General features: G+C 39.9%; 1 protein-coding gene across 16 annotated transcripts in view; it reads right to left on the bottom strand.

Annotated features, from left to right (window-relative positions):
* Window positions 1-26,500, bottom strand: part of PUM1 (pumilio RNA binding family member 1) — a 146,025-nt gene that overhangs the window by 76,066 nt on the left and 43,459 nt on the right. For 9 of the 16 annotated variants that reach the window (XM_066269836.1, XM_066269835.1, XM_066269838.1 and 6 more), the window contains exons 4-5: window positions 8,522-8,630; window positions 7,384-7,562 (exon numbers count right to left, since the gene is read on the bottom strand). The exons of 6 other annotated variants lie outside the window; for them this stretch is intronic. In XM_066269836.1, the coding sequence (XP_066125933.1) occupies window positions 7,384-7,562; window positions 8,522-8,630 (288 nt within the window). The remainder of the gene's footprint in view (window positions 1-7,383; window positions 7,563-8,521; window positions 8,631-26,500) is intronic. One more of the 16 variants, XM_066269837.1, reaches the window with a different exon arrangement.

Here is a 26,500-nt window from a genome sequence, read left to right as displayed (position 1 = left end):
GTGTTTTTTTTTTAACTTTTTATCTAGTCCGTGTCTAAGAGCTTGACACAACACAGCAAAGTATAGCGTGTAGATTGTTTCCTCAAGGGAAGCTCATATCTGAAGGAACTCCACCCTGTAAATAAAAGTTTCTGAATTTGAACCGTATCTGTCTGGTAATTTAGACTTTGATCCATTGCTTTCTGGTAATTTAGACTCCCAAGAAAATTATGTCTTATATTTGTATTTATCAGACTTTAAGGTACATACAAAATCACCTTAAAGTCTTGTCAAAAATGCAGGTTTTGGCCCTGGCTGGTTTGCTCAGTGTTAGAGCATCGGCCTGGCGTGTGGAAGTCCCGGGTTCGATTCCCGGCCAGTGCACACAGGAGAGGCGCCCATCTGCTTCTCCATCCCTCCCTCTCTCCTTTCTCTCTGTCTCTCTCTTCCCCTCCCGCAGCCTAAGCTCTATTGGAGCAAAGATGGCCCTGGCGCTGGGGATGGCTCTATGGCCTCTGGCCCAGGCGCTAGAGTGGCTCTGGTCGCAACAGAGCGATGTCCCGGATGGGCAGAGCATCGCCTCCTGTTGGGCGTGCCGGGTGGATCCCGGTCGGGCGCATGCCAGGTGCATGTGGGAGTCTGTTCGTTTCCAGCTTCAGAAAAATACCAAAAAAAAAAAAAAATGCAGGTTTTGATTCAATAGGTCTGGGGTAGATTCTGAATTTCTAAAAAGCTCCCAAGTGACAACAATTGTTATTGGCCCAAGGACTCTGAGGAGCAAGATTTTATAAGGCTTATAAATAAAGCATTTCCATATAGTATATTACCTAGCCATATGAATTATTATGGGGGAGGGCTTTGTTCCCATTTTGCAGACAAGGAAATTAAGATCCAGTTGAGACATAAATCCTTGACTTTTATCTGCATTACACTACGCAAAGTTTTTAAAGAAAATAAAGTACCACTGGTTACCTAAAATAAATGCAGCGAAAACTAGAAAAGCAAGTCATCAAATTTTATGACCCAACCCAGCAAATATTTTAAGGCCAATTTAAAAAAATTTAAAAGGGGGTAGTCATATCCTGGAACTCCTACGGGTCTACCATATCATGCTTTTTACTTAAAAAATTTAAATTTCTTTTGAATGCTGATGAACAGGAGACGCCAAATCTTTCTCGCCTACAAACTACTACCTTCTTTATTTGATCCAGCTAATAACACTGTTTTGTCTTTTTCCAAATAGCTCCAGATATATGAAAAAGATTTATATAGGCGGATGGGGATCCTCAAACCCCTCAGCGAGATCTGAGCATGGCTTTTAAGATACCTAGAGGCAGAAAAAGCCCAACAGAGATCAGGGGAACTACCAGCTTTTAGGATACGCCCTGAAAGGCTCCAATGCCCCAAAGGGGTCTCATAAGATGCCATCTGGGTCCTGCTTCAATAGTGGAAAGGAAGGTCATTGAGCTAAAGCCTGCCAGACTTACATGCCTCTGCTGTGAGGAAACAGGGACACTGGAAGGTAGGCTTCCCCCTCGCTCCTCTAAGGGAGGGTTCAGTCTCTTCCAGCCCTGCTCCAGCCAACTATGACCTAACCTTGCCCAGAATGCTGGGGTTTGCCACTGAAGGCTGAAGGTGCCCAGGGCCGTCAGCCCCATCTACGACACTATAGACGAGCCTAGGGTATTTCTTCCAAGAAGCAGGTAAACTGATCTCATTTGCACAAGGGCCACTTTAACTATGTCCTGCCTGAATAGTCAGGTTTTTTATTCCTCCCTCAAAGATCTCTGTTGTGGGTGTTGATAGTCCTATTTTCTGCTGCTTTGTTTAATATATAGTGTTTCCTTTATTCTTTCTACCTCAATGCCCCACTCATATTTCAGGCTGGGACCTACTCCTAATTTAGAGCTCTCTTTCTTCCTTTTGCCAACTTCTATTATGAATCTACCTTTGCCACCCAGCTTAGTGTATCCCAAGGTTCTCTTTACCAAGCCACAGTCGCAGAGCTCCAGGGAAAAGCACCCTGGTCTCATCTCTTCAGGCAGAGGAGAACAGAAGCTCTATATCCACGAATGCTGCAAATGGCTTTTCCAGTCTACCTAAATCATTACCAGCTAGCAGCAGCAGTCATTGGGACTCGGACGTGAACTGCAAAGTATACAATTGTGACAATTCCAGTGCCATGCAGACTTTTCCTGGATGTGGACTTTTCCTGGACTCCTGCTCCTTGTGACAGCTCCTAACAGACTGAACTGGGGTTGGGTTGCATTTTTCAGGGATTTGGCATGGTGTTGGGGCCAACTTGGACTTGGTGAACATGTTAAGGACACTACTCTTTTATGGATTCTTACTGTATTGGCCAAGAGTTTGCTTAAAGGCTTTAATCACTGTAAAAAAAAAAATAAATAGAAGACTAAAGAATATGTGGCACCAAAAAAAAAAAATTTTATGACCCAAATGAACTGCTCCAAGTGTGTATGCCCCCTCCAGGGCAGGAGACAACCAGTCTGCACAGACAAGCACAAAGGCCTTCCCAAGATGTATTTCTAAAAATCTTTCTTCCAACATTAGGGTAGTCTTCACCCTAATCAAAGTTTACAGTGGTCTTTCTCGTTTCCCTGGGCACCGTAAACCAGAAAGACAGAAAGATAGAAAGTTCTGACTGGCTATAACTTCAATCTACTTGAAGACCAGCTGGTATTTAAAAAAAAAAACAAACAAAAAAAACTAATAGCAGGATCCTTAGGCAATTTGGCAATTTCACACAGTGACCTCAAAATGCAGTAGTTACATGTGATTTCATAACCATTCTGAACCATACTGAGGTTTTTCTTGGGGAGGGTGTGCTTATTCTAGGAATAAATAAAAGATACAAAAAAGAAAATAAATAAAATTAACTAAAAACAAAAGACTTAACCCTGAGTTAACTGGTATTCTATGGTTTCCTATTCTGAAAACTGCTACCCTGAAGTTTCTGGTTCCTATGTGGAATACTACTAAAAATTTACAATGGGCACTAAGAACAAAATACTGCTGTAGAATTCTTATTGTTAACCTCCAAGTACTCTTCGCACAGAAGCCAAAACTACTAAACTGATTTTTGTATAATCAAAACAAACTTTAAAAAGATAGACAAAGAGTAGCCTGACCTGTGGTGGCACAGTGGATAAAGCGTCAACCTGGAAATGCTGAGGTCGCCGGTTCGAAACCCTGGGCTTGCCTGGTCAAGGCACATATGGGAGTTGATGCTTCCAGCTCCTCCCCCCTGTCTCTCTCTGTCTCCCTCTCTCTCTCTCTCTCTCTCCCTCTCTCTCCTCTCTAAAATGAATAAATAAAATAAAAAATTAAAATAAAAAAAAAATTAACATTTGTTAGAAGAAAAAAAAAAGCTAGACAAAGAATTAAATACCTACATTCAAGCTGTAACCGGGAAAACAACTTGACCGAAAATGAAAAGCCACTGCACAATGAGTCGATTACTTTGGCTCTAACCCTCCTTTAACTTAAAATTTAATCAGAGTCGGATTTTCTGTTTTCAGTATCTGAGAATGACCCCTTGGTACTTGTTTTGAGGTCTACATTCATTATGTCACCAGAGACGATGTTTTCAACTCCAAGGGATTAAAATGAGCCTTCTCCATGGCTCACTGGGTAATGCTGGAGCAGCGACTCACAGTCAAGATTTCTACCTGAGTGCTCTGACCCACAAACCACCAATTACCCACCCTGTAGTACAATTAGCTATAAGAAGCAAATATTCTAGCTTCTTGGCCTCTGAACTCTAACTTTGAAGGACAGACCAGGTTTTCTTTAAAAAAAAAAAAAAAAAAGCTCACCTTTTCCAAGAAGATGCATACAAATCATGACAACCAAAAAGTAATTCAGGTTTCCATGACGAGAACTTTGGTCAGGTGTCATCCTAACCAACAGGCAGAGCAAAGCCAGGTTAGGTATAAGATCCGCAGAATACAACCACAAAGCGATAAGGCAGTTCACTGATCCTCAGGCCTCCATCTGCTAATACTAAATATGCCAATGTAGTAGCTTGATGTCACTGACCAGTCCTCCTGTATCACCCTTTAGATCACACCCACATCAAAATATGGAATAATATTTTATTACCCACAGCCTTCCTTTCCTTTTGAAAAGAAGTTGGACCACAGATGTGAAGAATTTTCATTTCTCTTTATGCAAACGTCAGAAGCTCAATAAATTATCTGATTGTTAGAGTTCAATTTCCTGACCTGTCCTGAGGTCTTAATTTCTGGTGACAATACTGTAAGAGCTAAAAATCACCAGTCTCCCAAGACAAGGATTTGAAAATTGCTTTTATAGGTACAAATACAAGCCACACTGCAAAAGATAGAGCTTTTTCATTAGGTTAACCAATGAAACAATTGTTTAAAAAGATTTGATCCCAGTCTTTTCTCTTTCTCCTCATTCCGATTATTTTTCTGCCTCCTGCAAACTTCACAGTAACCCTGGCACACGTCCCCTTAGATAATGCACAAGGATTAGAAACTGGTCACACATGTAAGAGTCCAGCTCACCATACTAACAACTTCCCTACACACAATATAACATTTCTCCTAGAGTAAATAACTGCAAGTTTTAGGCAGAAATTAAAAGGCAGCACTTCTTATGAGGAATCTGTACTCATGAGATAGGAAAGTATGAGGACAAAAAGGAGGTAATCTGGGGACACGGTGAAAGAAGAGAAGCAGCACCATGCTTCCCACGGGACAACAGGCAAACGATCATTTTTGCCTGATCCCATTCTCCCCCCCGCCAAAGTGTAGATCCTGTTCTTCTTAAGCAGCCTCTTGGGAAGGTTCAAATAAAAGAAGTCTTTTCCTATCTGATGCTAAAGCCACTAAACCTGACCTATGCCTTTACAGGGTCAAAAGACCCAAAAACAGCCTGGCCTGTGGTGGCACAGTGGATAAAGCGTTGACCTGGAATGCTGAGGCTGCCAGGTCAAAGCCCTGGGCTTGCCCGGTCAAGGCACGTACAGGAAGCAACTACTGCAAGTTGATGCTTCCCACTTCTCCCCGTTCTTTCTCTCTCTTTAAAAAAAAAACAAAACAAAAGAACGAGCAGATCAGCTTTGGAATGCCTACTGTTCAAGATTATGACAGAAGTTCCAATTTAGTTCCTTAATCTTCCTGAGGGTTGTTTTAGAAGATCCTCTTCTGGTTGAATTCCTCATACCAAACTTATAGGTGTGGAGCTGGGAGAAATCCAAATCAGTCTCTTAGAAAAGTTCATTTCACCATTTCACCTGACCAGTGGATGCAGTGTCGACCTGGGACACTGAGGTACCAGCCTCAAAATCCCAAGGTTGTTGGCTTGAGCGCAGGCTCATCTGGCTTGAGCATGGAATCACAGACATGACTGCATGGTCACTGGCTTGAGCAAGGGGTCACTGGCTCGGCTGAAGACCCCTAGTCAAGGCACATATGAGAAGCAATCAATGAACAACTAATTGCCGCAACTACAAGTCGATGCTTCTCATCTCTCTCCCTCCTGTCTCTCTGTACCGGTCTTTCTCTCTTTAAAAAAAAAGTTCATTTCACCTCATTTTTTTTCTGGTGGAATTAAAAGCTCTGGCCACATCAAGTGTCAATGACAGCTGAAGCATCACCTTAGACATGCCTAAAATAAAACTAACTTCATGTGGACCTGTTCTTTTCATGCCAACCAAGTCAACAATCATTTATTTACTGTTCAGTAACATATTAAAATATTGTACTTGACACCTGAAGAAGCTGCATTAGAAATGAACTACAGTTACTCTAAAGAAGTTTCAAGAGAAATGGGGGAAACAGGACCAAGACCAGGGGTCCCCAAACTATGGCCGCGGGCCGCATGCGGCCCCCTGAGGCCATTTATCTGGCCCCCGCTGCACTTCCAGAAGGGGCACCTCTTTCATTGGTGGTCAGTGAGAGGAGCACAGGATGCATCAAGTTGATACTTCCCACTTCTCCCCCCTCTTTCTCTCTCTTTAAAAAACAAAACAAAAAAACGAGCAGATCAGCTTTGGAATGCCTACTGTTCAAGATTATGACAGACACCACAACGTGTGGCGTTGCTCACATACAGTACTACTTCCGGTGATGTGGGATGCATGCGTCACAGCTCCGGAAGTGCGTCATATCACTTGTTACAGCTAGCAGTGACAAATATGGAACCGGACATTGACCATCTCATTAGCCAAAAGCAGGCCCATAGTTCCCATTGAAATACTGGTCAGTTTGTTGATTTAAATTTACTTGTTCTTTATTTTAAATATTGTATTTGTTCTCGTTTTGTTTTTTTTACTTTAAAATAAGATATTTGCAGTGTGCATAGGGATTTGTTCATAGTTGTTTTTTTTAATAGTCTGGCCCTCCAACGGTCTGAGGGACAGTGAACTGGCCCCCTGTGTAAAAAGCTTGGGGACCCTTGACCAAAACTCTTGACACCTAGCAACAGATGTGACAACAAATGCTCTAAGATAAAGTTATGGAGGAAAAAAATAGTATGTTTTGAGGGGGAAAAAAGGTCTTTTAAATGACTGCCAACAAGTAGTAGTAGCCCAAAACGACTTCAGAGAGAAAGAGCTTTGAAAAGGTACAAAACAAACTAAGCTGGGAAAGAAAAGAGAAGACAGAGGGTGCCTCTCATGGCCTCCTAGCAGCGACCTGAACACAGAACACTAAGTAAGGAAGACTCCCATGTCTTCATCTTAAGATTTCTGGATCTAAAAGTCGATGCTGTAAGGAAGGATTAGTTCTATAAAAGATTATCACAGATGCTTGAGGACGACTGCTTACTTGAAAGGGAAGAAGCTGTACACAGAGAAGCTGCTTTGGCTAAAATTTTGCATCAGAGAGGTCAGTGGTGATGAATTTGAAAAAAGTTATAGATATTATTAACAGAAATTCTGATTTCCTGACAGGCTGGGTATGAGAGGCAAAGCTGTTAAAAGGGGAAGGATCATTCCATAAAGCCTAGCTAGCAAATCAAGAATGATCCTACATAGCTGATCCATTTTAAGGGTTCTTCAGTATGACAAATCAGCTCTCTAATCTACTCACTACTGATACCCCAGTTTCAGCTTTCTTGTTTTAAATTCCTACTTTTTACTTCTTTTTGTTTTAAACTAAAAATGGTGTTTTCTGGTAGATCAATGTACTGAGATCCAGATTTCAGTTCCTAGCTCACATTACTATCAATGTGTCCCCCAAAAATCATTTCTCTATTTTTCAAAGTTTAGTTTACATCTCCTACTAATTTCAATAAAAGTGTTTTATAATACCTTCTAATAATGCCAGGAATATCTAAGGAAACTAAACAGGCATGTTTTTGTTTTAGGGGATTAAAAAAAAGAGATATAGGAACAAGTTTCTCAAACCAACTTACAAATCCTCCTTTTCTTAGACAGGAATCGCCCGGGGATGAGCTCAAAACATACTCCACCATGCTAACGCCTAGTCCCCCACTCTCCGACCGCGGGGACAGTACAGAATTGACCTCACTGTTCACATGGAAACTCTGACCAGGTCTTCTCTGCACCATGATTGGCTGGGAAACTGAATGATCTACAAAAAAGATACACAAGCATGATACAGTGCAGCCAGAGGCTCAAACAAATTATGAGTGACGTCTCATGGATAAACCAATGACTGGGAATCAGGAAACCTGCCATGGTCAGTTGAAGCAAAACCTATTGTGTTTTTCCCTAAGTATAATATTCTAAATACCTAAGGAAACGGAACACACCCCTCATATATCCAGGATAGGAGAGCAATACAGCAGTTCACATAACTGGTTTATCTAGCTAACTGGGTAAATTAATGTTTACCCCTTTCATGTAGAACTTCTTTTTAATATATTTTATTGGTTATATTATGAAAACAAAATATGGTTTCGCTGCCCTTTTTAAAAACAACGTAAGTTGATCTTTTCTGATGACTCGCTGTTACAATATCTGAGGTTCCATTTTTACACTGTGCTGTAACAGCACACCAGCTTTTGGGTTTACTGTCTCCTTCCCTCCGAGAGCTGTCATTTCTTTCTGCTGTCAGTATGTCACTCTACAAGTTCTCCCCATCCCTCTTCATGGGTAGTCTGTCAGAAAAGCATCCGTGCCCAGTGACTCGATTTGGCTCCAACCACATTCATAGATAGATCATCCCATACATGTTACACAGGGGCAAGGAGAGGAAAAAGAAACATGACCAAATGGCAGGCATGGATTTTCTAATTCCAAGTATACTGACAGCAGTACAGAGCAGAAGTTATGGCTGAAGTTATGGTCGTTTCAAATAAGACCACTCCCCTATAGCTAGCACTTCAATAAAATATTGAAGATTTGATTTTGTGTTAATTATATTTTAATAAAATACATCATATAAGCTCCTTCGTGGCAGTTACACTACAGGACAGGACACTACTTGACATGCTATGTCACTGATTAAAATTCATGACTTGCCAACTGCTGAGGAAAGGAGCTCTAAGACAGGCATAAATCACAGTACAGATGCTAGATCTAGATTACCTGATGTTCCCCAGGCACTGTCTCGCCATTGATCACCCAGGAATATTCCTTTTGGTCCATCTTTGCTGGATTCATCTGTTTCCCAAAACTTTTTACCTGGCAAGAGCTGCTGCAAATTAAAAATAATAGACGCTTTTAAAGAATTCATAAAGGATGAAAGTACAGCAGTCAACACTTTCTTTTAGACAAGGGTACTGAAGATGCTCACGTGCCCTGAAGGTCTTTAATCACAGTGTTCTAGCTACACAGCTTGTGGCCAGAGCACTAGAGTACATTTGGCAAAAGTCAGAAAGGCCTAAGGCAAGGGGGAGGAGGGGCTGCACAGATCCATCACAATAGAGGCTCAACTTAAATATCTAAATTATTCTCTTAACTTATGCAAAGATTTTTAAGGGGAGGGGGGGCCTAATATAGACCTATTAGCTAACTGCTTCCTATGAAGTCTCTTACTGAAAAAAAGAAAGGTACCCAGAACTACTAAAACACTTCTGCCTATGTGTGTATTAACTGACTATACAAAATTACTCAAGCTAGAGCCTAAACTGAACTCAAGACCCCACCTATGAAATGCTAAAGGCAAATCCAGAGATTCTGTTAACCAAGACACTGTCATCACCAAGAAATAAAAAGCAAAAACAAAAATATACTTCCCAACCATATCATTAACCTATTCCAAGACTTTGGAAAGACAGAACAACAGTCTTTCCCCATTACTGGAAAGGAAATAAAATCTCCTAATCTCAATTAACTTTAACAATACCCAGTAATCCCATAAAAATTACTTCACAAAACATTGAATGCTTCATAGAAATGCAGGCATCACTGGACCTAAACCAATGAGAACTTGAAGCTAGCTTCAACCAAAGAAATGCAAAGTGCCCTGCAAGCAAAAACAAGACAGTTTTGCACAAGATCAAAGCATTCTGACCAGAGTTACAAAATAAAATTCTACTAGAATGCCATCATTCTTCATTCTGGTCATCAGCTTTACTTAAAATGTCCCTCTTTATTTCCTCTATGTTTTCATCTCAGCCGCTACCAGTCAGACAAGAAACTCAGGTGTTTGAGACAGTACCTAATCACTGCTTTTGAGCATAAAAGAGCACACCTGGAGAGTTCAATTTCTCAGAGGAACAGACACCAGGAAGCACAAAACATTTGCTCTCCTTGACAATAAATGTTTTCCTTTCTACTTTAAAACCTATAACCCAGTGATAATGAAGGAATAACGCAACTTTGCCCTCACTAAAATAAATCTCGACTTTCTGAACCTAAAGTTTAAGTTTCTCAGCATAATTTTAATCTAGTTCTACACATCTATCTAATAGATATGGGTTACTACCTGGACCAAAGCAGTTTCCCACGTATTTTTCTTGCCAGGCCCTAATTTATTTTCTAATCCAACAAGATCATGACAGAATACAGATTTTGGTCTGGCATTTAATTACACAGAAGCATAGGTTTACTTGAAGATGAGCAGTCAATTCCTAGCGAGCCTCTCTGGTTCAATCTCAGAGGGAAACAAGGAGACAGTGAGTCTGTTAACTTGAGATTTGAGAAGGCAGGGGAGGAAGAGACGGGAGAAAGATCCCAGACCATAGGTAACTAGTGGAATAAGGAAGCCCTGGACCAAACAACTTTGATGTGTCCTAGGACAAATGACAGAACTGCCCAGAGCTTCATTCTCTTTGTACTGATAAAAAAGATATTTTTTCAAGTGGTTGCAATGATTGGAAGTATTATTGATGAGTGCCCAACAAAATGCCTACATAGTGTAGTAGGTTCTCAATAAATGTATTCAATGGTATCACACCAAGGTAAAATAGCTATAAATCACAGAAGGGACACTGAAAATGAATGTAAATATTCAAGGACAATTAAAAAATTCTTGTTTTGAACAACTTCTTTTAGTCTCAAAAATGTCCTCTCACAAGACTACAAACAGAATTTATTTCCCTATTGGTTGTCCCCTTTCCAACTAACATTCTGATTTTTTTCCTGTATTTTGTAAAGAGTATGAGCAAACAGGAGTCTGCATCAACTGTACCACAAGAAAGAATGTCAGTACAAGGTACATGTCACTTATTGGTTAACTTTATTCTCCAATTAACAGTGGAAAGAAAGCAAAGGTGATAAAAAATATTCATTATAGTACTCATCCCTCTCCACACAAATTGGAAAATCTTTATTCAGAGCTCAAGGAAAAGCTTACAAGTACCAGCCTTTATGTGCAAAAAAATACCTATAATCTATCCATATTACCCCGGCCAGATAGCTCGATTGGTTAAAGCAGTGGTGGTCAACCTGGTCCCTACCGCCCACTAGTGGGCGTTCCAGCTTTCATGGTGGGCGGTAGCGGAGCAACCATAGTATAAATAAAAAGATAGATTTAACTATAGTAAGTTGTTTTATAAAGATTTATTCTGCCAAACTTAGTGAAAATCCAACATAAAGTACTTGGTAAGTAATTATTATTATATGCTTTAACTTGCTGTAACTCTGCTTTACAAATTTTATAAAGTAAAGTTACTTCCCTACTTTATAAATCACCATCACTGTGGAACCGGTGGGCGGTTAGAAAATGTTACTACTAACAGAGATACAAAAGCAGGCGGTAGGTATAAAACGGTTGACTACCCCTGGGTTAAAGCATTATCCAGAAAAGCAGAGGTTACCAGTTCAACCCCCGCTCAGGGCACATACAGAAACAGAACAATGTTCCTGCCTTCCTCTCTCCCTAAAATCAATAAAAAATAAACATTTTTAAAAATCTGTCCATATTTGTCAAATTCCTTACTGAAAGCACCAGTCCTTGAACTCAAGGCTTCAAAAGTGACTTCCAGAATCCTGTCCTCTTTAACTGCAGCAAGATAGACTGTCGTAGCACGCAAAGCCAACAAGAGCAGGTGAACATACAATATAAGCAAGGCTGTTTCCGAGGCCAAATTCTCTCAAAACGAAACAACTATACAACATGGAGAAAGGTGCTAAAAAGTGAAATTCTACTTCGAAATAGTAATAAATGCAACAAGTCTCATAGGAGTAGGAGTACATGCAAAAAACTCAAGACCCTAGTTAGAAACCAAGAGGCCAAATCTCCCAGTATTAAAATTGGTATAGGCCCTGACCAAGTGGCACAGTGGGCAGAGTCCCAGTGAACTGAGTGAGTTCAAGGGCTCAATTGCCAGTCAGGGCATGTAGGAGAAACAACCAATGACTACACAACTAATGGAACAACTAGGTGGAACAAGTTAATGTTTCTCTTACCCTCCTTTTCTTCTGCCCTCCCTCCCCCTCTCAAATCAATGGAAAATTTCTTTTAAAATCGGTATAAATATAAATCCTAAGTACATGCTAGAAGCAGCTTCAAATGTACTAAAACTCCATATGTTTTAGCAGAGTAGCATCAAGATCAATTAACTATTATCAATGATAATAGCAGGGACTGAAAAGGCAAGTCTGTAAAAGGAAGAAAAAGGAGAGAAGGAAGAAATGGAGAGAGAGAGAGAGAGAGAGGCGCAGCATGCTGATTCTGGAAGGAAAAAAAGGTAGAAACTATGAGTTGCAAGAGTGCCTTGCAAATAGAGAAAAAAAGGAAAGTACTGCACCAAAGTACTTGAGGAAAGACAGAAGCAAACACAGTCCTCTTCCAAGTCTCTGTATCTTACACAGAACCTAGTATTTCTTTCTTTTACCAAAACATACCTCTTTCCACTCCTGTTGAGTAGTAAGCTGCATCTGAAATGGTAGGTAACTCCTCTGGTTCTCGTGCCCTTATGTAATCCCCTTCCCCTGAGTGTGGGCTAAACCTAGTGACTTGCTTCTAAGGAATAACACAAGGCAAAAGTAATGGGTTGTCACTCTCAAGATTGTTATAAAAACTGATTGATTAATGTCGTCCCATTAAAATAAAAAAAGATTGTTATAAAAACTCTTTCTTCTTGTCCTGTCTCTTGCCCCCTTGTTCTCATCTCAATTGCCTGCTCCCTTTGATGAAGCTAGCTAGCTGCTGTGTTGTAGAACCACAAGAGGTCACTGGACACCAATTCATTAGGAATTGAGGCCCTCAGTCCAACTTAATCCTGACATCAACCACATGAGTAAGCCTGCTTCCCCAACTCAACTTTGAGATGACTACAGCCCCAGCTGAAATCTTGACTGCTGCTTGCAAGGGACCCTGAAATAGAGGTTCTTGCAAAGCCATGACTGGGTTCTTGACCTCCAGAGCTATGGAACTTAAAACCATGGTGTTTTAAGCCACTAAATTTTGGGGTAATTTTTCATGTAGCAATAGGTAACCAATAGAGTTATAAATCCATGGGGCCCTTTCTTATATTCAAAATACTTCTTTAAGAGTTTGATTTCAAGAAGCACTTCTTGTTCCGTTTCTAATATCTAAAATCCAAAAACTTTTGAACCTGGAAAAAATTACGTCCACTCCAGTTCTCTCCTATTCCTATAGCCCTTACTGAAAAACAACTGGCTTTTTCTCACAGCCAGTGGCTTGACTGGTTTGAGCGTCAGCCCGGGTACTGAAGATAGCTCAGTTGATCCGAGAGTCAGCCTCAGACACTGAGGATAGCTCACTTGATTGGAGCACTGGCCCCAGACAGGGGTTGCTGGATGGATCCTGGTTGGATGCATGCGAAAGTCGAATCTCCCTTTCTCTCACTTAAAAAAAAATTAAAAATTAGCTCTTTTAAATTCTTCAAAAACAAATCAACTTAGTTAGACATGTTAAGCTTACTGGAAATTATTAGCAGCCACATATTCAAGATCAACTAAAATACATTACTGTTCAAATCTGATCATATTAAAAGGAGCTATACCAGTGGTTGGCAAACCACAGCTCGTGAGCCACATGCGGCTCTTTGGCCCCTTGAGTGTGGCTCTTCCACAAAATACCACGTGCGGGCACAAAGGCCAGCATAGGAGTACCCTAATTAAGTTAATAACAATGTACCTACCTATATAGTTTAAGTTTTAAAAATTTGGATCTCAAAAGAAATTTTAATTGTTGTACTGTTGATATTTGGCTCTGTTGACTAAGGAGTTTGCCGACCAGAGCTACACTATACTGAATTATAAAACAAAGTGATATTAAGTATCTAATTGTTTCAAATTCGACAGCAACCTTTCTGGAGGTAACATCATCCACAACACTGGCCAAAACATCCTGGGGTTCACCAACCCACTGGCATAAATCCCAAGAGTTGCCAAACCTTCACTTAAACCACATCAAAATTAAATCACCAGAAATAGAAGTGTGACTAGTAGATGAAAAGATAGTTACCGCTTGCCCCTATCAAGAACTTGGAAATACTGTTCTTTGACAGGACAAAGAAAGAACAGATCACAGCAGGAGCTTAAAATATTCCCTTTTAGGCCTGACCTGTGGTGGCTCAGGAGATTAAACGTTGACCTGGAATGCTGAGGTTGCCAGTTCAAAACCCCAGTCTTGCCTGGTCAAGGCACATATGGGAGTTGATGCTTCCTGTTCCTCCTTCCCTTCTCTCTCTCTCTCTTCTCTAAAATAAACAAACTTTTTTAAAAAGAAAAAAAAAAAAAAACCTTCCCTTTTAAAAAATATTAGGCAATAAGAGAATTAAAAGATTTGACAATTCTAAAGGAAGATAACAGGAATTACGAATTGGTTCAACAAAAGCAAAGGAGACTCAGCAAGTCGGATGTAAGCAGTATTATCCAGTTGGCTTGTTTGTGCATGATGCACAAACAAGTCTATCCTTATAAAAAGCAAGTAATGCATCGGACTAGGTAGTAACTTGACTATGACAGCCACTAAAAACATACAAGTAACTTCTGACTCAGACTCTGCTTGCCAAGCAAACTTTTTATAAGAATTTGGCTTCTTCCTATAGTCAAGCATGTGCTGATCACCGGATGCAATTAACCTGTACACTGAAAAGTTATTATTTCTCCTTATAAATCAGTAAACTACATTATGGTTTTTGTACATTACTCTCCTGTGGTTCTGGTTAGTATGGGTTAGTTTCATAATCTAATCATCTCGATTAGTGGTCACGCCTACAAAGCTGAAGAAAAGGACTCAGGAAAGCCTAAATCCTCTCCAGCAACGCAATAGGGCTTGTACTTTTCCTTGTATTACCCCAAGGTATCCCTGATTACCCCTATAATGATGTCTGTTCTCAAGTCTTTGGAAGGAAACACACACACACACACACACACACACACACACACACTATCATCCTAGCTTGAACTATATAGGTGTGTAAAAGACAAAACTTAAGAGACCTGACTAGTGGTGGTGCAGTGGATAGAGCTTCAACCTGGGACACTAAAAGCCAGGTTTAAAACCCCAAGATTGTAGGCTTGATCACGGGGCAGCCGGATTGAGCATGGTATCATCGACATGACCCCATGGTTGCTGGCTTGAAGTCCAATGTCCCTGGCTTGAATAAGGGGTCACTGGCTTGTCTGGAGTCTCCTAGTCAAGGCAATATGAGAAGCATTCAATGAACAACTTAAGTGCCGTGACGACGTGTTGATTTTTCTCATCTTACTCCCTTCCTGTCTCTCTTGTTCTCTCGCTCTAAAACTTAAAATAGCCCTGGATGGTTGCTTAGTGGTAGAGCATCAGCCGGACGTGTAGAAGTCCGGGGTTCAATTCTCAGGACACACAGGAGAAGTGACCATCAACTTCTCTACCCCTCCCTCTTTCCTTTCTCTTTTTCACACACAGTCTCTCTCTCTCTCTCTCTCTCTCTCTCTCTCCCCATCCCTCCTGTAGCCATGGTTCAAGCAAGTTGCCCAGGTACTAAGGAGGAATCCATGGGTCCCCTCAGGTGCTAAAATATATTGCTTGGCTGCCAAGCAACGGAGCAGTGGCCCCAGCTGGGCAGAGTATCGCCTGGTAGGGGGCTTGCCTACTCTCACATGGTCAGGGCACATGTGAGAGTCTGTCTCTCTGCTTCCCCACCTCTCACTTAATAAAAATAACAAACAAACAAATAAATAAGTAAAGGGGGGAAAAAAGAGCAGAAAAAGATCTAAAGAAGAAATCAAGCAAGCATATTCCTGATGCTTCTGGCGAACTAAACAGAAATCAAGCCCTGGTTTACAAATTCTGTTATTCACTTGGGAAACCTCTAAATTTTTATTGGAAACACCTTTTTATATTGTCATCTAAAAAAGGGCAATACGTATGTACACAAAGCCACACTTACATAATCAATCACCTCATTAATGCCTGACCGGTGGTGGCGCAGTGGATAGTATCAACAGGGAATGCTGAGGTCCCAGGTTTGAAACCTTAATGTCACAGGCTCAAAAGTAAGCTTCTCAGCTTGAACGCAGGATCATCAACATGATCCCAAAATTGCTGGTTTGAACAAGGTGTCACTGGCTTGGCTTGACCCCCCCACCCCCATCAAGGCATATACAAGAAGTAATCAACGAACAACTAAAATGAAGCATCTACAAGTTGATGCTTCTCTCTCCCCACTATCTCTCTCAAAATCAATAAAAAAAATCATCACATTAACCCCTAAGGCCCTTTAAACAGAGGTGGAGACATTAAACGGCTAAGAATGTCAAGAAGCCCTAGGCTTATTTTAAGGCATAATGTAGCGGTAAAACACATAAATGCTCTGATATCAAAAAATAAAAACTGGTTTTAAATGCCATATGTGATTTTAACCCCTGTATGCCCCAGTTTTCTCAGCTATAAAATGACCTATTACGAACATTAAATGAGACAGTGTATTAAGTACAGTGTTGCAGAGTAACCACTCAAAGAATTACCTACTATTATTATTATTTAAGAACTTAAATAATACTGACAACACTAATGACTAGCCAATGAAATGCCCCCATGTGCCCAGCTAGTAGATATGAGCACAGCATCACCCAGCCCACTTCAGTGCAAATCCCATAGAATTAAGAGCCCGAACAAAACACTAGCTTTGCAGAAACTAAACGCTAGAATGATTATTAAGGACTGGGCTTGTTTGACCATACTACCACTAATATTCGCAGGGAAGTACCAATAAAGTTTCCTGGTGGTCTCAACAGGAGACCAACAGTGTGTAAATGCACACACTCCAACAAGTACTCTGTACTCAAGAGGAATAAAATATGAGGTCACTGCTGATATACTCAACGCAGGCTGCATAAAGCTGTCTCTCAGAGCAGAAATGTGGCCTCTTAAGGAGTACTATTATTCACAGGAATGCTACAGCCCTGAAAGCTTGATCAAGTTTGATCATGTTATCTGGCAATGCAGACTTCCAACATAAATTTAGTTTCATTGGAATGTAGCTAGTGCTAAAGTCAAATACTGATATTTTAACTAGCTGGTAAGATACAGCCCCTCTCCCATTTTTCTAACCTCTTAGTAAATATCTCATTACATTAAAAGAATTTGACATTAACTCATAAAAAGGACCACTGTGGCCTGACCAGGCGGTGGCGCAGTGGATAGAGCGTCGGAGTGGGATTCCGAGGACCCAGGTTCAAGACCCCGAGGTCGCCAGCTTGAGCATGGGCTCATCTGGTTTGAGCAAGAGCCCACGAGCTTGAACCCAAGGTCGCTGGCTCCAGCAAGGGGTTGCTCGGTCTGCTGGAGGCCCACGGTCAAGGCACATATGAGAAAGCAATCAATGAACAACTAAGGTGTTGCAACGCGCAATGAAAAACTAATTATTGATGCTTCTCATCTCTCTCCGTTCCTGTCTGTCTGTCCCTATCTATCCCTCTCTCTGACTCACTCTCTGTCTCTGTAAAAAAAAAAAAAGAGGACCACTGTGAATGGACTGAAATTCACTGTGCTAGTCAGAGCTCTGATACATGAAAATTTCCAGAAATCCCTTATCAAGATCTTAATGTCCTTAGGAGGATTTACCTAGCCCTTCATACAACAGAGGGTTATTGTGAAATCAAGTGAGACAGTATACAAAGTGCTTTCACAAATTCTATGAACTATACATATATAATAATAAATTTTAACAAAAAACAGTGTAAGTCTAAATCAGTATCTTTTACAAGGCTTAAAGAAAAAGGTTTTATCCATTCATTGCTACAATTATTTTGGAGAACTGTCTTTATATCAGAAAATATATACATTAGGAGTTATGTTCATTCCTGAGAATTTATCTCATGACCAAAAAAAGAAGAGAAATCAAAAGAAAAAAACTCTACATTCGACATATAACAGCAAGAAAGCTGGGCGCAAACTAAATGTTTAATAAGGTAGCTGTTAAGTACTACAACAATGTAAGCTAACACAAAATAGCCATAATGACTATATGCAATATTTACAAAATAACATTAAATGTTAAAAGTAAAATACAAATGTAAAGACTGCTTCTTCAGGTACATCCTTCCCTTTTGGATCAAGATTGGAAAGAAAAATTAAAACTGAAATCTGTACTTGTTGGTGTGGTGGGATTATGGATGACTTGTTACATAATATACTTTTATTATGTATTTAGAACTGGATTTCCAATAAATAAAAATTGAGATTATATGGGAGTACAAAATTCACTACAAATAATGCATTTTCTCTTAAGCAGACACATATCCTTTCATAATTTTAAACAAAAGTGAGTGGCAATTTTAAGGGAAGAAAAACATTTTTAAGAGCGCATAATGTGTTTCAAATATTTTTAAGTAGAAAATAATGTCCAATCCACTTTTAAAACTATAGTTTAAATAAGGAATGTTCGAAATTTTCAAGTTTAATCACAAGCCAGTTATTGTTTTAATTAAACTAAAGTATATAAATACACAAATTAAAAGGACGGTATTTTGGTTCTCACCTTCACTTTCAGTTTAGGAAATCTGACCTAAATTCTCACTTCCCATTTATTTATCTACTACTTAAGGAACTATCCTACCTTTTCTTTTTTTAAAGATTTTATTTTATTTTACAGAGAGAGGAGGGGGTGGAGAACAACAAATATCAACTCATAGTTGCTTCACCTTACTGGTTCATTACGTGCTTGTGATATGTGCCTTGACTGGGCAAACCCAGGGTCTCGAACTGGCAACCTCAGTATTCCAGGTCGACACTGTATCCCACTGCACCACCACAGGTCAGGCTCCTGCCTTCTTTTTAATCAGCTACTCAATACTTATATGTAAAGATCATTTTTAAATATTGTAACATTTTGTTCTATTTCATTTAACTCCAATCACAAAAAAAAAAAAACTGTTAAGAATCAACATCTGCTATAATTTTTTAATATTTCTCTACTAGGTGGCATTACAACCTGACATCTAGTAATTACTTCTTAAAATTTTTAGCAAGATGGTTACTACTGCAAACAAATGTCAATGTTAATGGGATCTTAACTAAATATCTCTTTTGGCTGAAATAAATTATATCCCTCCAAAAAAAGGAAGTTTCATTTTTCTGCATAATTATAATTATGCAGTATATAAAATTAACAGATTTTTAAAAAATATTTTGCCAAGTTATTAAGTACTTTTCATAAGCACTGTTAATAACTGTATCTAACGTCCTTTAACAACATTCCCAGCAGTAAGGATGAAATCACACAAATCACTTAAGCTTGGAGACAGTAGGAGGTAATTTGATCTTTTCTCCCACATTTGGAAGATTACTTTACTGGCTACTAAAAAAATTTCTAAGTTTCAGCATCTCCATGTAAAAAGAAAAGCATTACTTGACCTGCATGAACCACTACTAGAATAATGAATGTAGTAAAAGATTTCTTTGCCCTTAAAAATTAAAAAGAAAAACCTACCAGGAAGCAAACTGATACAGTTACAAAGCATTTTAAGATAAACATACTAATAGTGTGGTACAGACTAAACTTCATAACCCACCACAGATGAAGAAAGGAATATCTGGGAACCTGGGATACGACTGATCAAGGAATGCTTTAATGGGGAGTGGGGGGGGGGTTAAGAGTAAGAAGACAGTGAAAAGGACTTTCAACAAACAGCAAATATACAAATGAAAGCAAGTGGGGCAGGTGTTCACCAGTAAGAAAGACCCTGGCACTGACATAGAAGAACAAGGAGAGGGTGAAAAAAGCCCAACTAGTCCAGTGAGGTTTCATGGAGCATCAAGAAGTTGGGCTCTAATCCAACAGAGAGTAACATCATAAAAACTAACTTTAAAAGATTAATCTGTCCTGACCTGTGGTGGTGCAGTGGACAAAGTGTCGACCTGGAATGCTGAGGTCGCCAGTTCAAAATCCTGGGATTGCCCGGTCAAGGCACATATGGGAGTTGAAGTTTTCTGCTCCTCCCCCTTCTCTCTCTCTCTCCTCCCCCCTCTCCTCTAAAATGAATAAATAAATAAAAATAATTAAAAGATTAATCTGACATTTCTCCATAAAATGGGGTGAGGGAAAGCTTAAGACTGCTGGAAGGCTAAGCAAAGAGGTCACTACACTAATCTAGACAAGATAAAGAACTTGTAGAAATGTGGGCAAAAAAGATACAAACTGCTGCTTAGATGTCTCTCTCTGTTTTAAAAATCATTAAAAACTAAAGCTATGTAGTTTCAAAAGTGAAGACTCATCACTTTCACGAAGCAAGTCTACCACCAAAGTTCTTTTAATCAGGAGTCTATTCTGAGTACAAAGGCTAGATGAAAACAGGATACAAATATAAATATATGGTATTGCAAGTTTAAGTTTAAGAATCCAATGGGCCTGACCAGGTGGTAGCACAGTGGATAGAGCGTCGGACTGAGATGCGGAGGACCCAGGTTTGAGACCCCGAGGTCGGCAGCTTGAGCGCGGGCTCATCTGGTTTGAGCAAAAGCTCACCAGCTTGGACCCAAGGTTGCTGGCTCGAGCAAGGGGTTACTTGGTCTGCTGAAGGCCCGCGGTCAAGGCACATATGAGAAAGCAATCAATGAACAACTAAGGTGTCGTAACTCGCAACGAAAAACTAATGATTAATGCTTCTCATCTCTCCGTTCCTGTCTGTCTGTCCCTATCCCTCTCTCTGTCTCTGTTAAAAAAAAAAAAAAGAATCCCATGGTAAAGTTTTAAGGTTGTCCTGAGGATTCACTGTGGGTTGCTGGGGAACAGTAAGAGTAAAAAAAAGCAATCAAACAGAAAGAAAAATTTAGTAGCTCTTAAATTTTTGGACAACCACAAATTAGAATTGCAAACAGTCCTTCAATTGACTATTACTGTTGCAATGCATTCTCTTCAAAGGAGCACAGAGGCTTCCCAGTGTTCTTTACAAAACAAAGAACACAATCACTGTTAACACCTTCATCCTTTAAAAAAACACACAAAAAAAACATTGGCTGTACTTTCATAAAGCTTGCGCTTCAAAAAAAAATTTAAAGTTACTGTTAGCACTTCAATCTCCATTTTATTTTGTGATAAAATAACCTGGGGCAAGCTCCACATTCCCCACTGCTGAACCCACTGAAAGTAAACTTTTCTTTATACTTTCCTGCTTCGGGTTATTGGAACACAGCCAAAAGAAACTTCTTTTCTCTTTCTTCACAAAACTTGATAGACTGACAGTAAACTATGATCAAAAAATTAAGAAATGCCCAAAGTTACCCAGACTTTTCCAGCAGGGTATAGAAAAAGCATGTAAGGGCCCTGGCCGGTTGGCTCAGTGGTAGAGCGTCGGCCTGGCGTGCGGGAGTCCTGGGTTCTATTCCAGGCCAGGGCACACAGGAGAAGTGCTCATCTGCTTCTCTACCCCTCCCCCTCTCCTTCCTCTCTGTCTCTCTCTTCCCCTCCCACAGCCAAGGCTCCATTGGAGCAAAGATGGCCCTGGCGCTGGGGATGGTCCGTGGCCTCTGCCTCAGGCGCTAGGATGGCTCTGGATGCAACAGAGCAACGCCCCAGAGGGGCAGAGCATCACCCCCTGGTGGGCATGCCGGGTGGATCCCGTTCGGGCGCATGGGGAGTCTGTCTGACTGCCTCCCCGTTTCCAGCTTCGGAAAAATGCAAAAAAAGAAAAAGCATGTAAAGAAACAGAGGACTATGTCACCTCTGCAAGTTACCTATAAATAAGGTCATTTGTTTTTAAATACTATATGTATAAACTGTGTGGTTTTATCTAGATTCTAGAACATAACTACATTCATGTTATACTAAACGTTATATCTAAATGTTAATAATGTGATTCTCACTGAGTACCCGAGAGCCCAGTGCACAAAAGATAAGTCTCTACATTACTTAAGAAACCTATACAGCTCATTAATAAAACCATAAAAACATCTAGAGTGCTTCATGATCTACCCTCCTCATAACCCCAAAGTGGGAAGCAAATAGCTCAATTAAGAAAGGAGAAAAAGGTCCTTTGCCATCTCCACAACCTAGTCAGCCTCAGAGTATTTTTAATTATTAAAATAACAAGACAAGGATCTCAGTAGGCCATATATGGACAAGTTCCCCTTTTCATGCATTCCAGGAGATGAATATTTCATGGATATGGCTACTATATACAGGGAAAACCAATACAGAAAATAAACTAATTCTACATGCTTTGTTAAGAGAACCACAGAATTTATTAATTAACCAAGAGACAATGAGTTAAACTTTGGTGTTCTGGTTCCTCATCAATAAAATCACAGTGTACAAGAATTACACGCAACATAGTTTAATACATGCTTAAACAAGAAATACAACAAAATTTCAGTTCTCTAAATACCATTGTGTCTGGCTATGTATATATAATGAGGATATTTCCATGCCCCAGCAAATGGCCCAGAGAAAGTGTCCTACTGATCTGGTTACAACTATATTAAACAAAAATAATTCTCTAATAGCTCAAAAATATAAAAATTTTCAGAGATGGATGAATAAATGCTTTTCAGTTGTAACTGTTCCTCATCTTCCCCTTCATAACCCCATATCCCTGAGGGTGGAAAAGTATTCAGAACAGAGAATACAGGCAATAAATATTTACTGAATTGAACTGTGGTCCCTTGAGGGGAGGGCAATACCCCCCCCTTCTGAAGTAAAAGAGAAAGTAAAGAAGCATATATGCTTAGAAAAAAGTATTTACTGGTATAAGATTCATTCAAAACAATGTAATAGGCAGTCACTGTTTGTTTACAAAGTACATTATTAGCTGATCCTTCTTCCCTCAACAAACTCAAGTTCAAGAAAATAGTTACCCAAATCACTGTGTATAAAATAAATTAGGACCAAAAAGACAATACAAATAACTTGCTACTTTGGCCTCCATAGCTTCTGGTTGGTGAGAGCAAGAAAGCTTTTCTAGAGATGATAATTAGGGCTAGACTTTGAATAGTGGGTAGACCCTGGACATACAGAAACAAACAACAGAAAAATTCAGAATTTGGATACAGATCTATCTGGGTTCAACAGCCGGCTCAGGATCATGTCAACCTAACCCCTTTTTGTCTGATCTGTAATATTGAAGGACCACTGTGAAGACTGTAATGTATCTGAAGTGATTAGCACAGTATCTGGAAAAATCAAACATGCTCAATATATTGCACCTATTATTATTTGAGCCTAATGAAAATTTAAATCAATCCAATATCTTGACACTTATGAACTTAGCTGGAGTTACCTGACCTTAAGATTCATTTTCTTCATGTAAAAAAAAATAAAAAGGTACTAATATCTCACAAAAACCTGTTCGGATTCACATAGGTAATGAAATCAATGCCAAAGTATATTGAAAGTGTTAATGTTTTATTGTAGTTATTTAGTTGGATTAGCCTCATATAAAGCATAATTACGTGGATTTAAAGAATAAAAATGTTTTCACCAAAGGAAGATCAAAGAGGAGAAATTAAATGAAGACAGATTAAGCAGTATGTGGATCAGCTATATCCTACTTCAAAGGAGCATGTTTTGCTGCATTTGAACATTCCAGGACAGTTCAACATACACGGTGGTAGATCTGCCTACTCTGCCCAGGGCAGGACAGAAGACAGATACTGACATGAGTGGGGTTCCACAAAGGTCTCAAAGTGACAAGACAGAACTGGGAAGCAGGCTCCAAATGTCATTTTCACCCACATTCTCAAGGTTATAAAATACCTTCCTCTTATCTTTGTTCTTCAAAATGCACAATCCCAATCCCAAAACTATTATGATATCGCAAGAATTTTAAGAATTTTCCCAAACAAGACTCATGAAGAGGTCACTATACCTCTAACACAGTCACTAATCTAATACAGGAAAGTTATTATTAACTATAATTACATTTCCCCAGGTCCCTTGGCCTGGCTACCTATATTTTCTTTAAAGTATACATTTCATTTTAATAGCAAGGTGTCAAAATCACCCAACAGACAGTGTTAATACAAAGTTATGGAACCAGGCAGCTTCTACTAAAAGCTACATTTTTTTTAAAATGGGGTTTCACTACACTGCTTGGCCAGATAATTTTATATTAATCTACTACAGGCAATATTAATTTTTCCTCCCTTTTGCAAGAAAGGTTACATGTTCTTGCTGGCAGATATATCTCCTTTCCAAAATTGAATCCATTTTGGAGTTGACTTAGTTACTATCATGAGACTCTAATTGCAAGGAATTGACAGTGTGGGGTAGGGCTGTGTATACCAGAAGTACTTTTGGCTACCCATAGCCTCCAATTCTGTTTGCCAGGATGGAAAGATGTGGAAAAAAAATTAAGACTTGGCATCCACATTAGGCTCTCCCCTTTCCTTGACTTCAGAACCACCCACAAGCCCTAATGGACAGACACTTCAATGTCTTTGGGAGCTGTAGACCAGTGAATGAGTCACTTAGAGAACCCAATGAAAAGTTCCTGAATCTCTACTGTATCATGAAGGCAAATATAGAAAGACATCTTTCAGATGCCCTATGAAGTACCCTAGAAAAGCAGAACTATTCCAGTTTTCTACTTTTTATTGAATTTATTGGGGTGATATTGGTTAATAAAACCATGTAAGTTTCAAGTGTACAACTCTTGTACTTAAAGTCACCACCTAAGGTCAAGTCTCTTTCCGCAACCATTTACCTAACTTTTGCTTTTTCCACCTCTCCCCACCCACTTTCCCCTCTGGCAATCACCATATTGTTATCTGTGTCTTTTTTTCCCTCAATCCCTTCACCTCTTTACCCAGCTTGCCAAGCAAGTGGTCCCCTCTGACCACTGTCAGTCTGTGTTATGTATCTATGAATTTGTTTCTATTTTGTTTATTTTGTTCATTAGATTCCACATATAAGTAAAATCATATAGTTCTTGTCTTTCTCTGATTGGCTTATTTCACTTAGCTTAATGTTCTCCAGGTCCATCCATGCTGTCACAAAAGGTAAGATTGCCTTCTTTTTATGGCCACATGGTATTCCACTGTGTAAATGTACCGCAGTTCTTTTATCCACTCATCTACCGATGGACACTAGGGCTGCTTCCAAGTCTTAGTTAGCTATTGTAAATAATGCTGCAATGATCACAGGGGTGTATATATTCTTTCAAATTAGTGTTTTGGGTTTCCTTAGATATATTTCCAGAAGTGGGATCACTGGGTCATAAGGCAGTTCCATTTTTAATTTTCTGAAGAAACTCCATACTGTTTTCTACAACGGCTGCACCAATATGCACAAGGGTTCTCTTTTTTCCACATCCTCATCAACACTTGTTGTTTGTTGCTTTATTGACAATAGCCATTCTGACAGGTATGGAGTGATACTTCACTGTGGTTTTAATTTGCAGTTCTCTGATGATTAGTGACGTTAAACATCTTTTCATATGTCTCTTGGCCATCTGTATGTCCTCTGGAGAAATCTCTATTCAGGTCCTTGGCCTTTTTTTCCCCCTTTTTTTTGGGGGGGGGAGGATTTTTCCAAAGCTAGAAGCAGGGAGGCAGTCAGACTCCTGCATGCGCCCAACTGCAATCCACCTGGCATGCCCACCAGGGGGCAATACTCTGCCCATCTGGGGCATTGCTCCATTGTGGCCGAAGCCATTCTAGCACCTGAGGCAGAGTCCATGGAGCCGTCCTCAGTGCCCAGGCCAACTTTGCTCCAATGGAGACTTGGCTGCAGGAGGGGAAGAGAGAGACAGAGAGGAAGGAGAGGGGGAGGGGTGGAGAAGCAGATGGGCGCTTCTCCTGTGTGCCCTGGACGGGAATCAAACCCAGGACCTCCAAACGCAGGGCCAACACTCTACCGCTGAATCAACTGGCCAGGGCCCCATTCTTTCTTTTACAGAAACAGAGAGAGAGTCAGAGAGAGGGATAGACAGGGACAGACAGACAGGAATGGAGAGAGATGAGAAGCATCAATCATTAGTTTTTCATTGTGCATTGTGACACCTTAGTTGTTCATTGATTGCTTTCTCACATGTGCCTTGACCGCAGGCCTTCAGTAGACCGAGTAACCCCTTGTTCGAGCCACCGACCTTGGGTCCAAGCTGGTGAGCTTTTTGCTCAAACCAGATGAGCCCACACTCAAGCTGGCGACCTCGGGGTCTCGAACCTGGGTCCTCGGCATCCCAGTCCAACGCTCTATCCACTGCGCCACAGCTTGGTCAGGCAGGGCCCCATTTTTTAATTGTATTGTTTTCTAGTGTTGAGTTGTATAAGTTCTTTATAAATTTTGGAAATTAATCCCTTATCAAATATATCATTGGTGAATATGTCCTCCCATTCAGTGGACTGTCTTTTTATTTTGTTGACGGTTTCTTTTGCTGCGCAAAAGCTTTTTAGTTTGATATAGTCTCATTTGTTTTTCTTTTGTTTCCCTTGCCGAAGGTATTACATCAGCAAAAACATTGCTACCAGAAATGTCCAAGACTTAACTACCTATGTTTTCTTCTAGGCTTTTTATGGTTTCATGACTTACATTTAAGTCTTTAATCCATTTTAAGTTTATTCTTGTTTATGGTTAAGGTGGTAGTCTGGCTTCATTAATTTTTTTGCAAGTACCTGTCCAATTTTCCAAACACCATTTACTGAATAGACTGTCTTTACCTCACTGTGTGTTCTTGACTCCTTTGTCAAATATTAATTGAACACAAAGATCTATACTCAGCCTGACC

This window comes from Saccopteryx bilineata, chromosome 3 (assembly GCF_036850765.1).
Source record: "Saccopteryx bilineata isolate mSacBil1 chromosome 3, mSacBil1_pri_phased_curated, whole genome shotgun sequence".
Lineage (NCBI taxonomy): Eukaryota > Metazoa > Chordata > Mammalia > Chiroptera > Emballonuridae > Saccopteryx > Saccopteryx bilineata.
The sequence above is the reverse complement of the archived record's forward strand: the minus strand, read 5'-3'. Positions and strand labels throughout refer to the sequence as shown.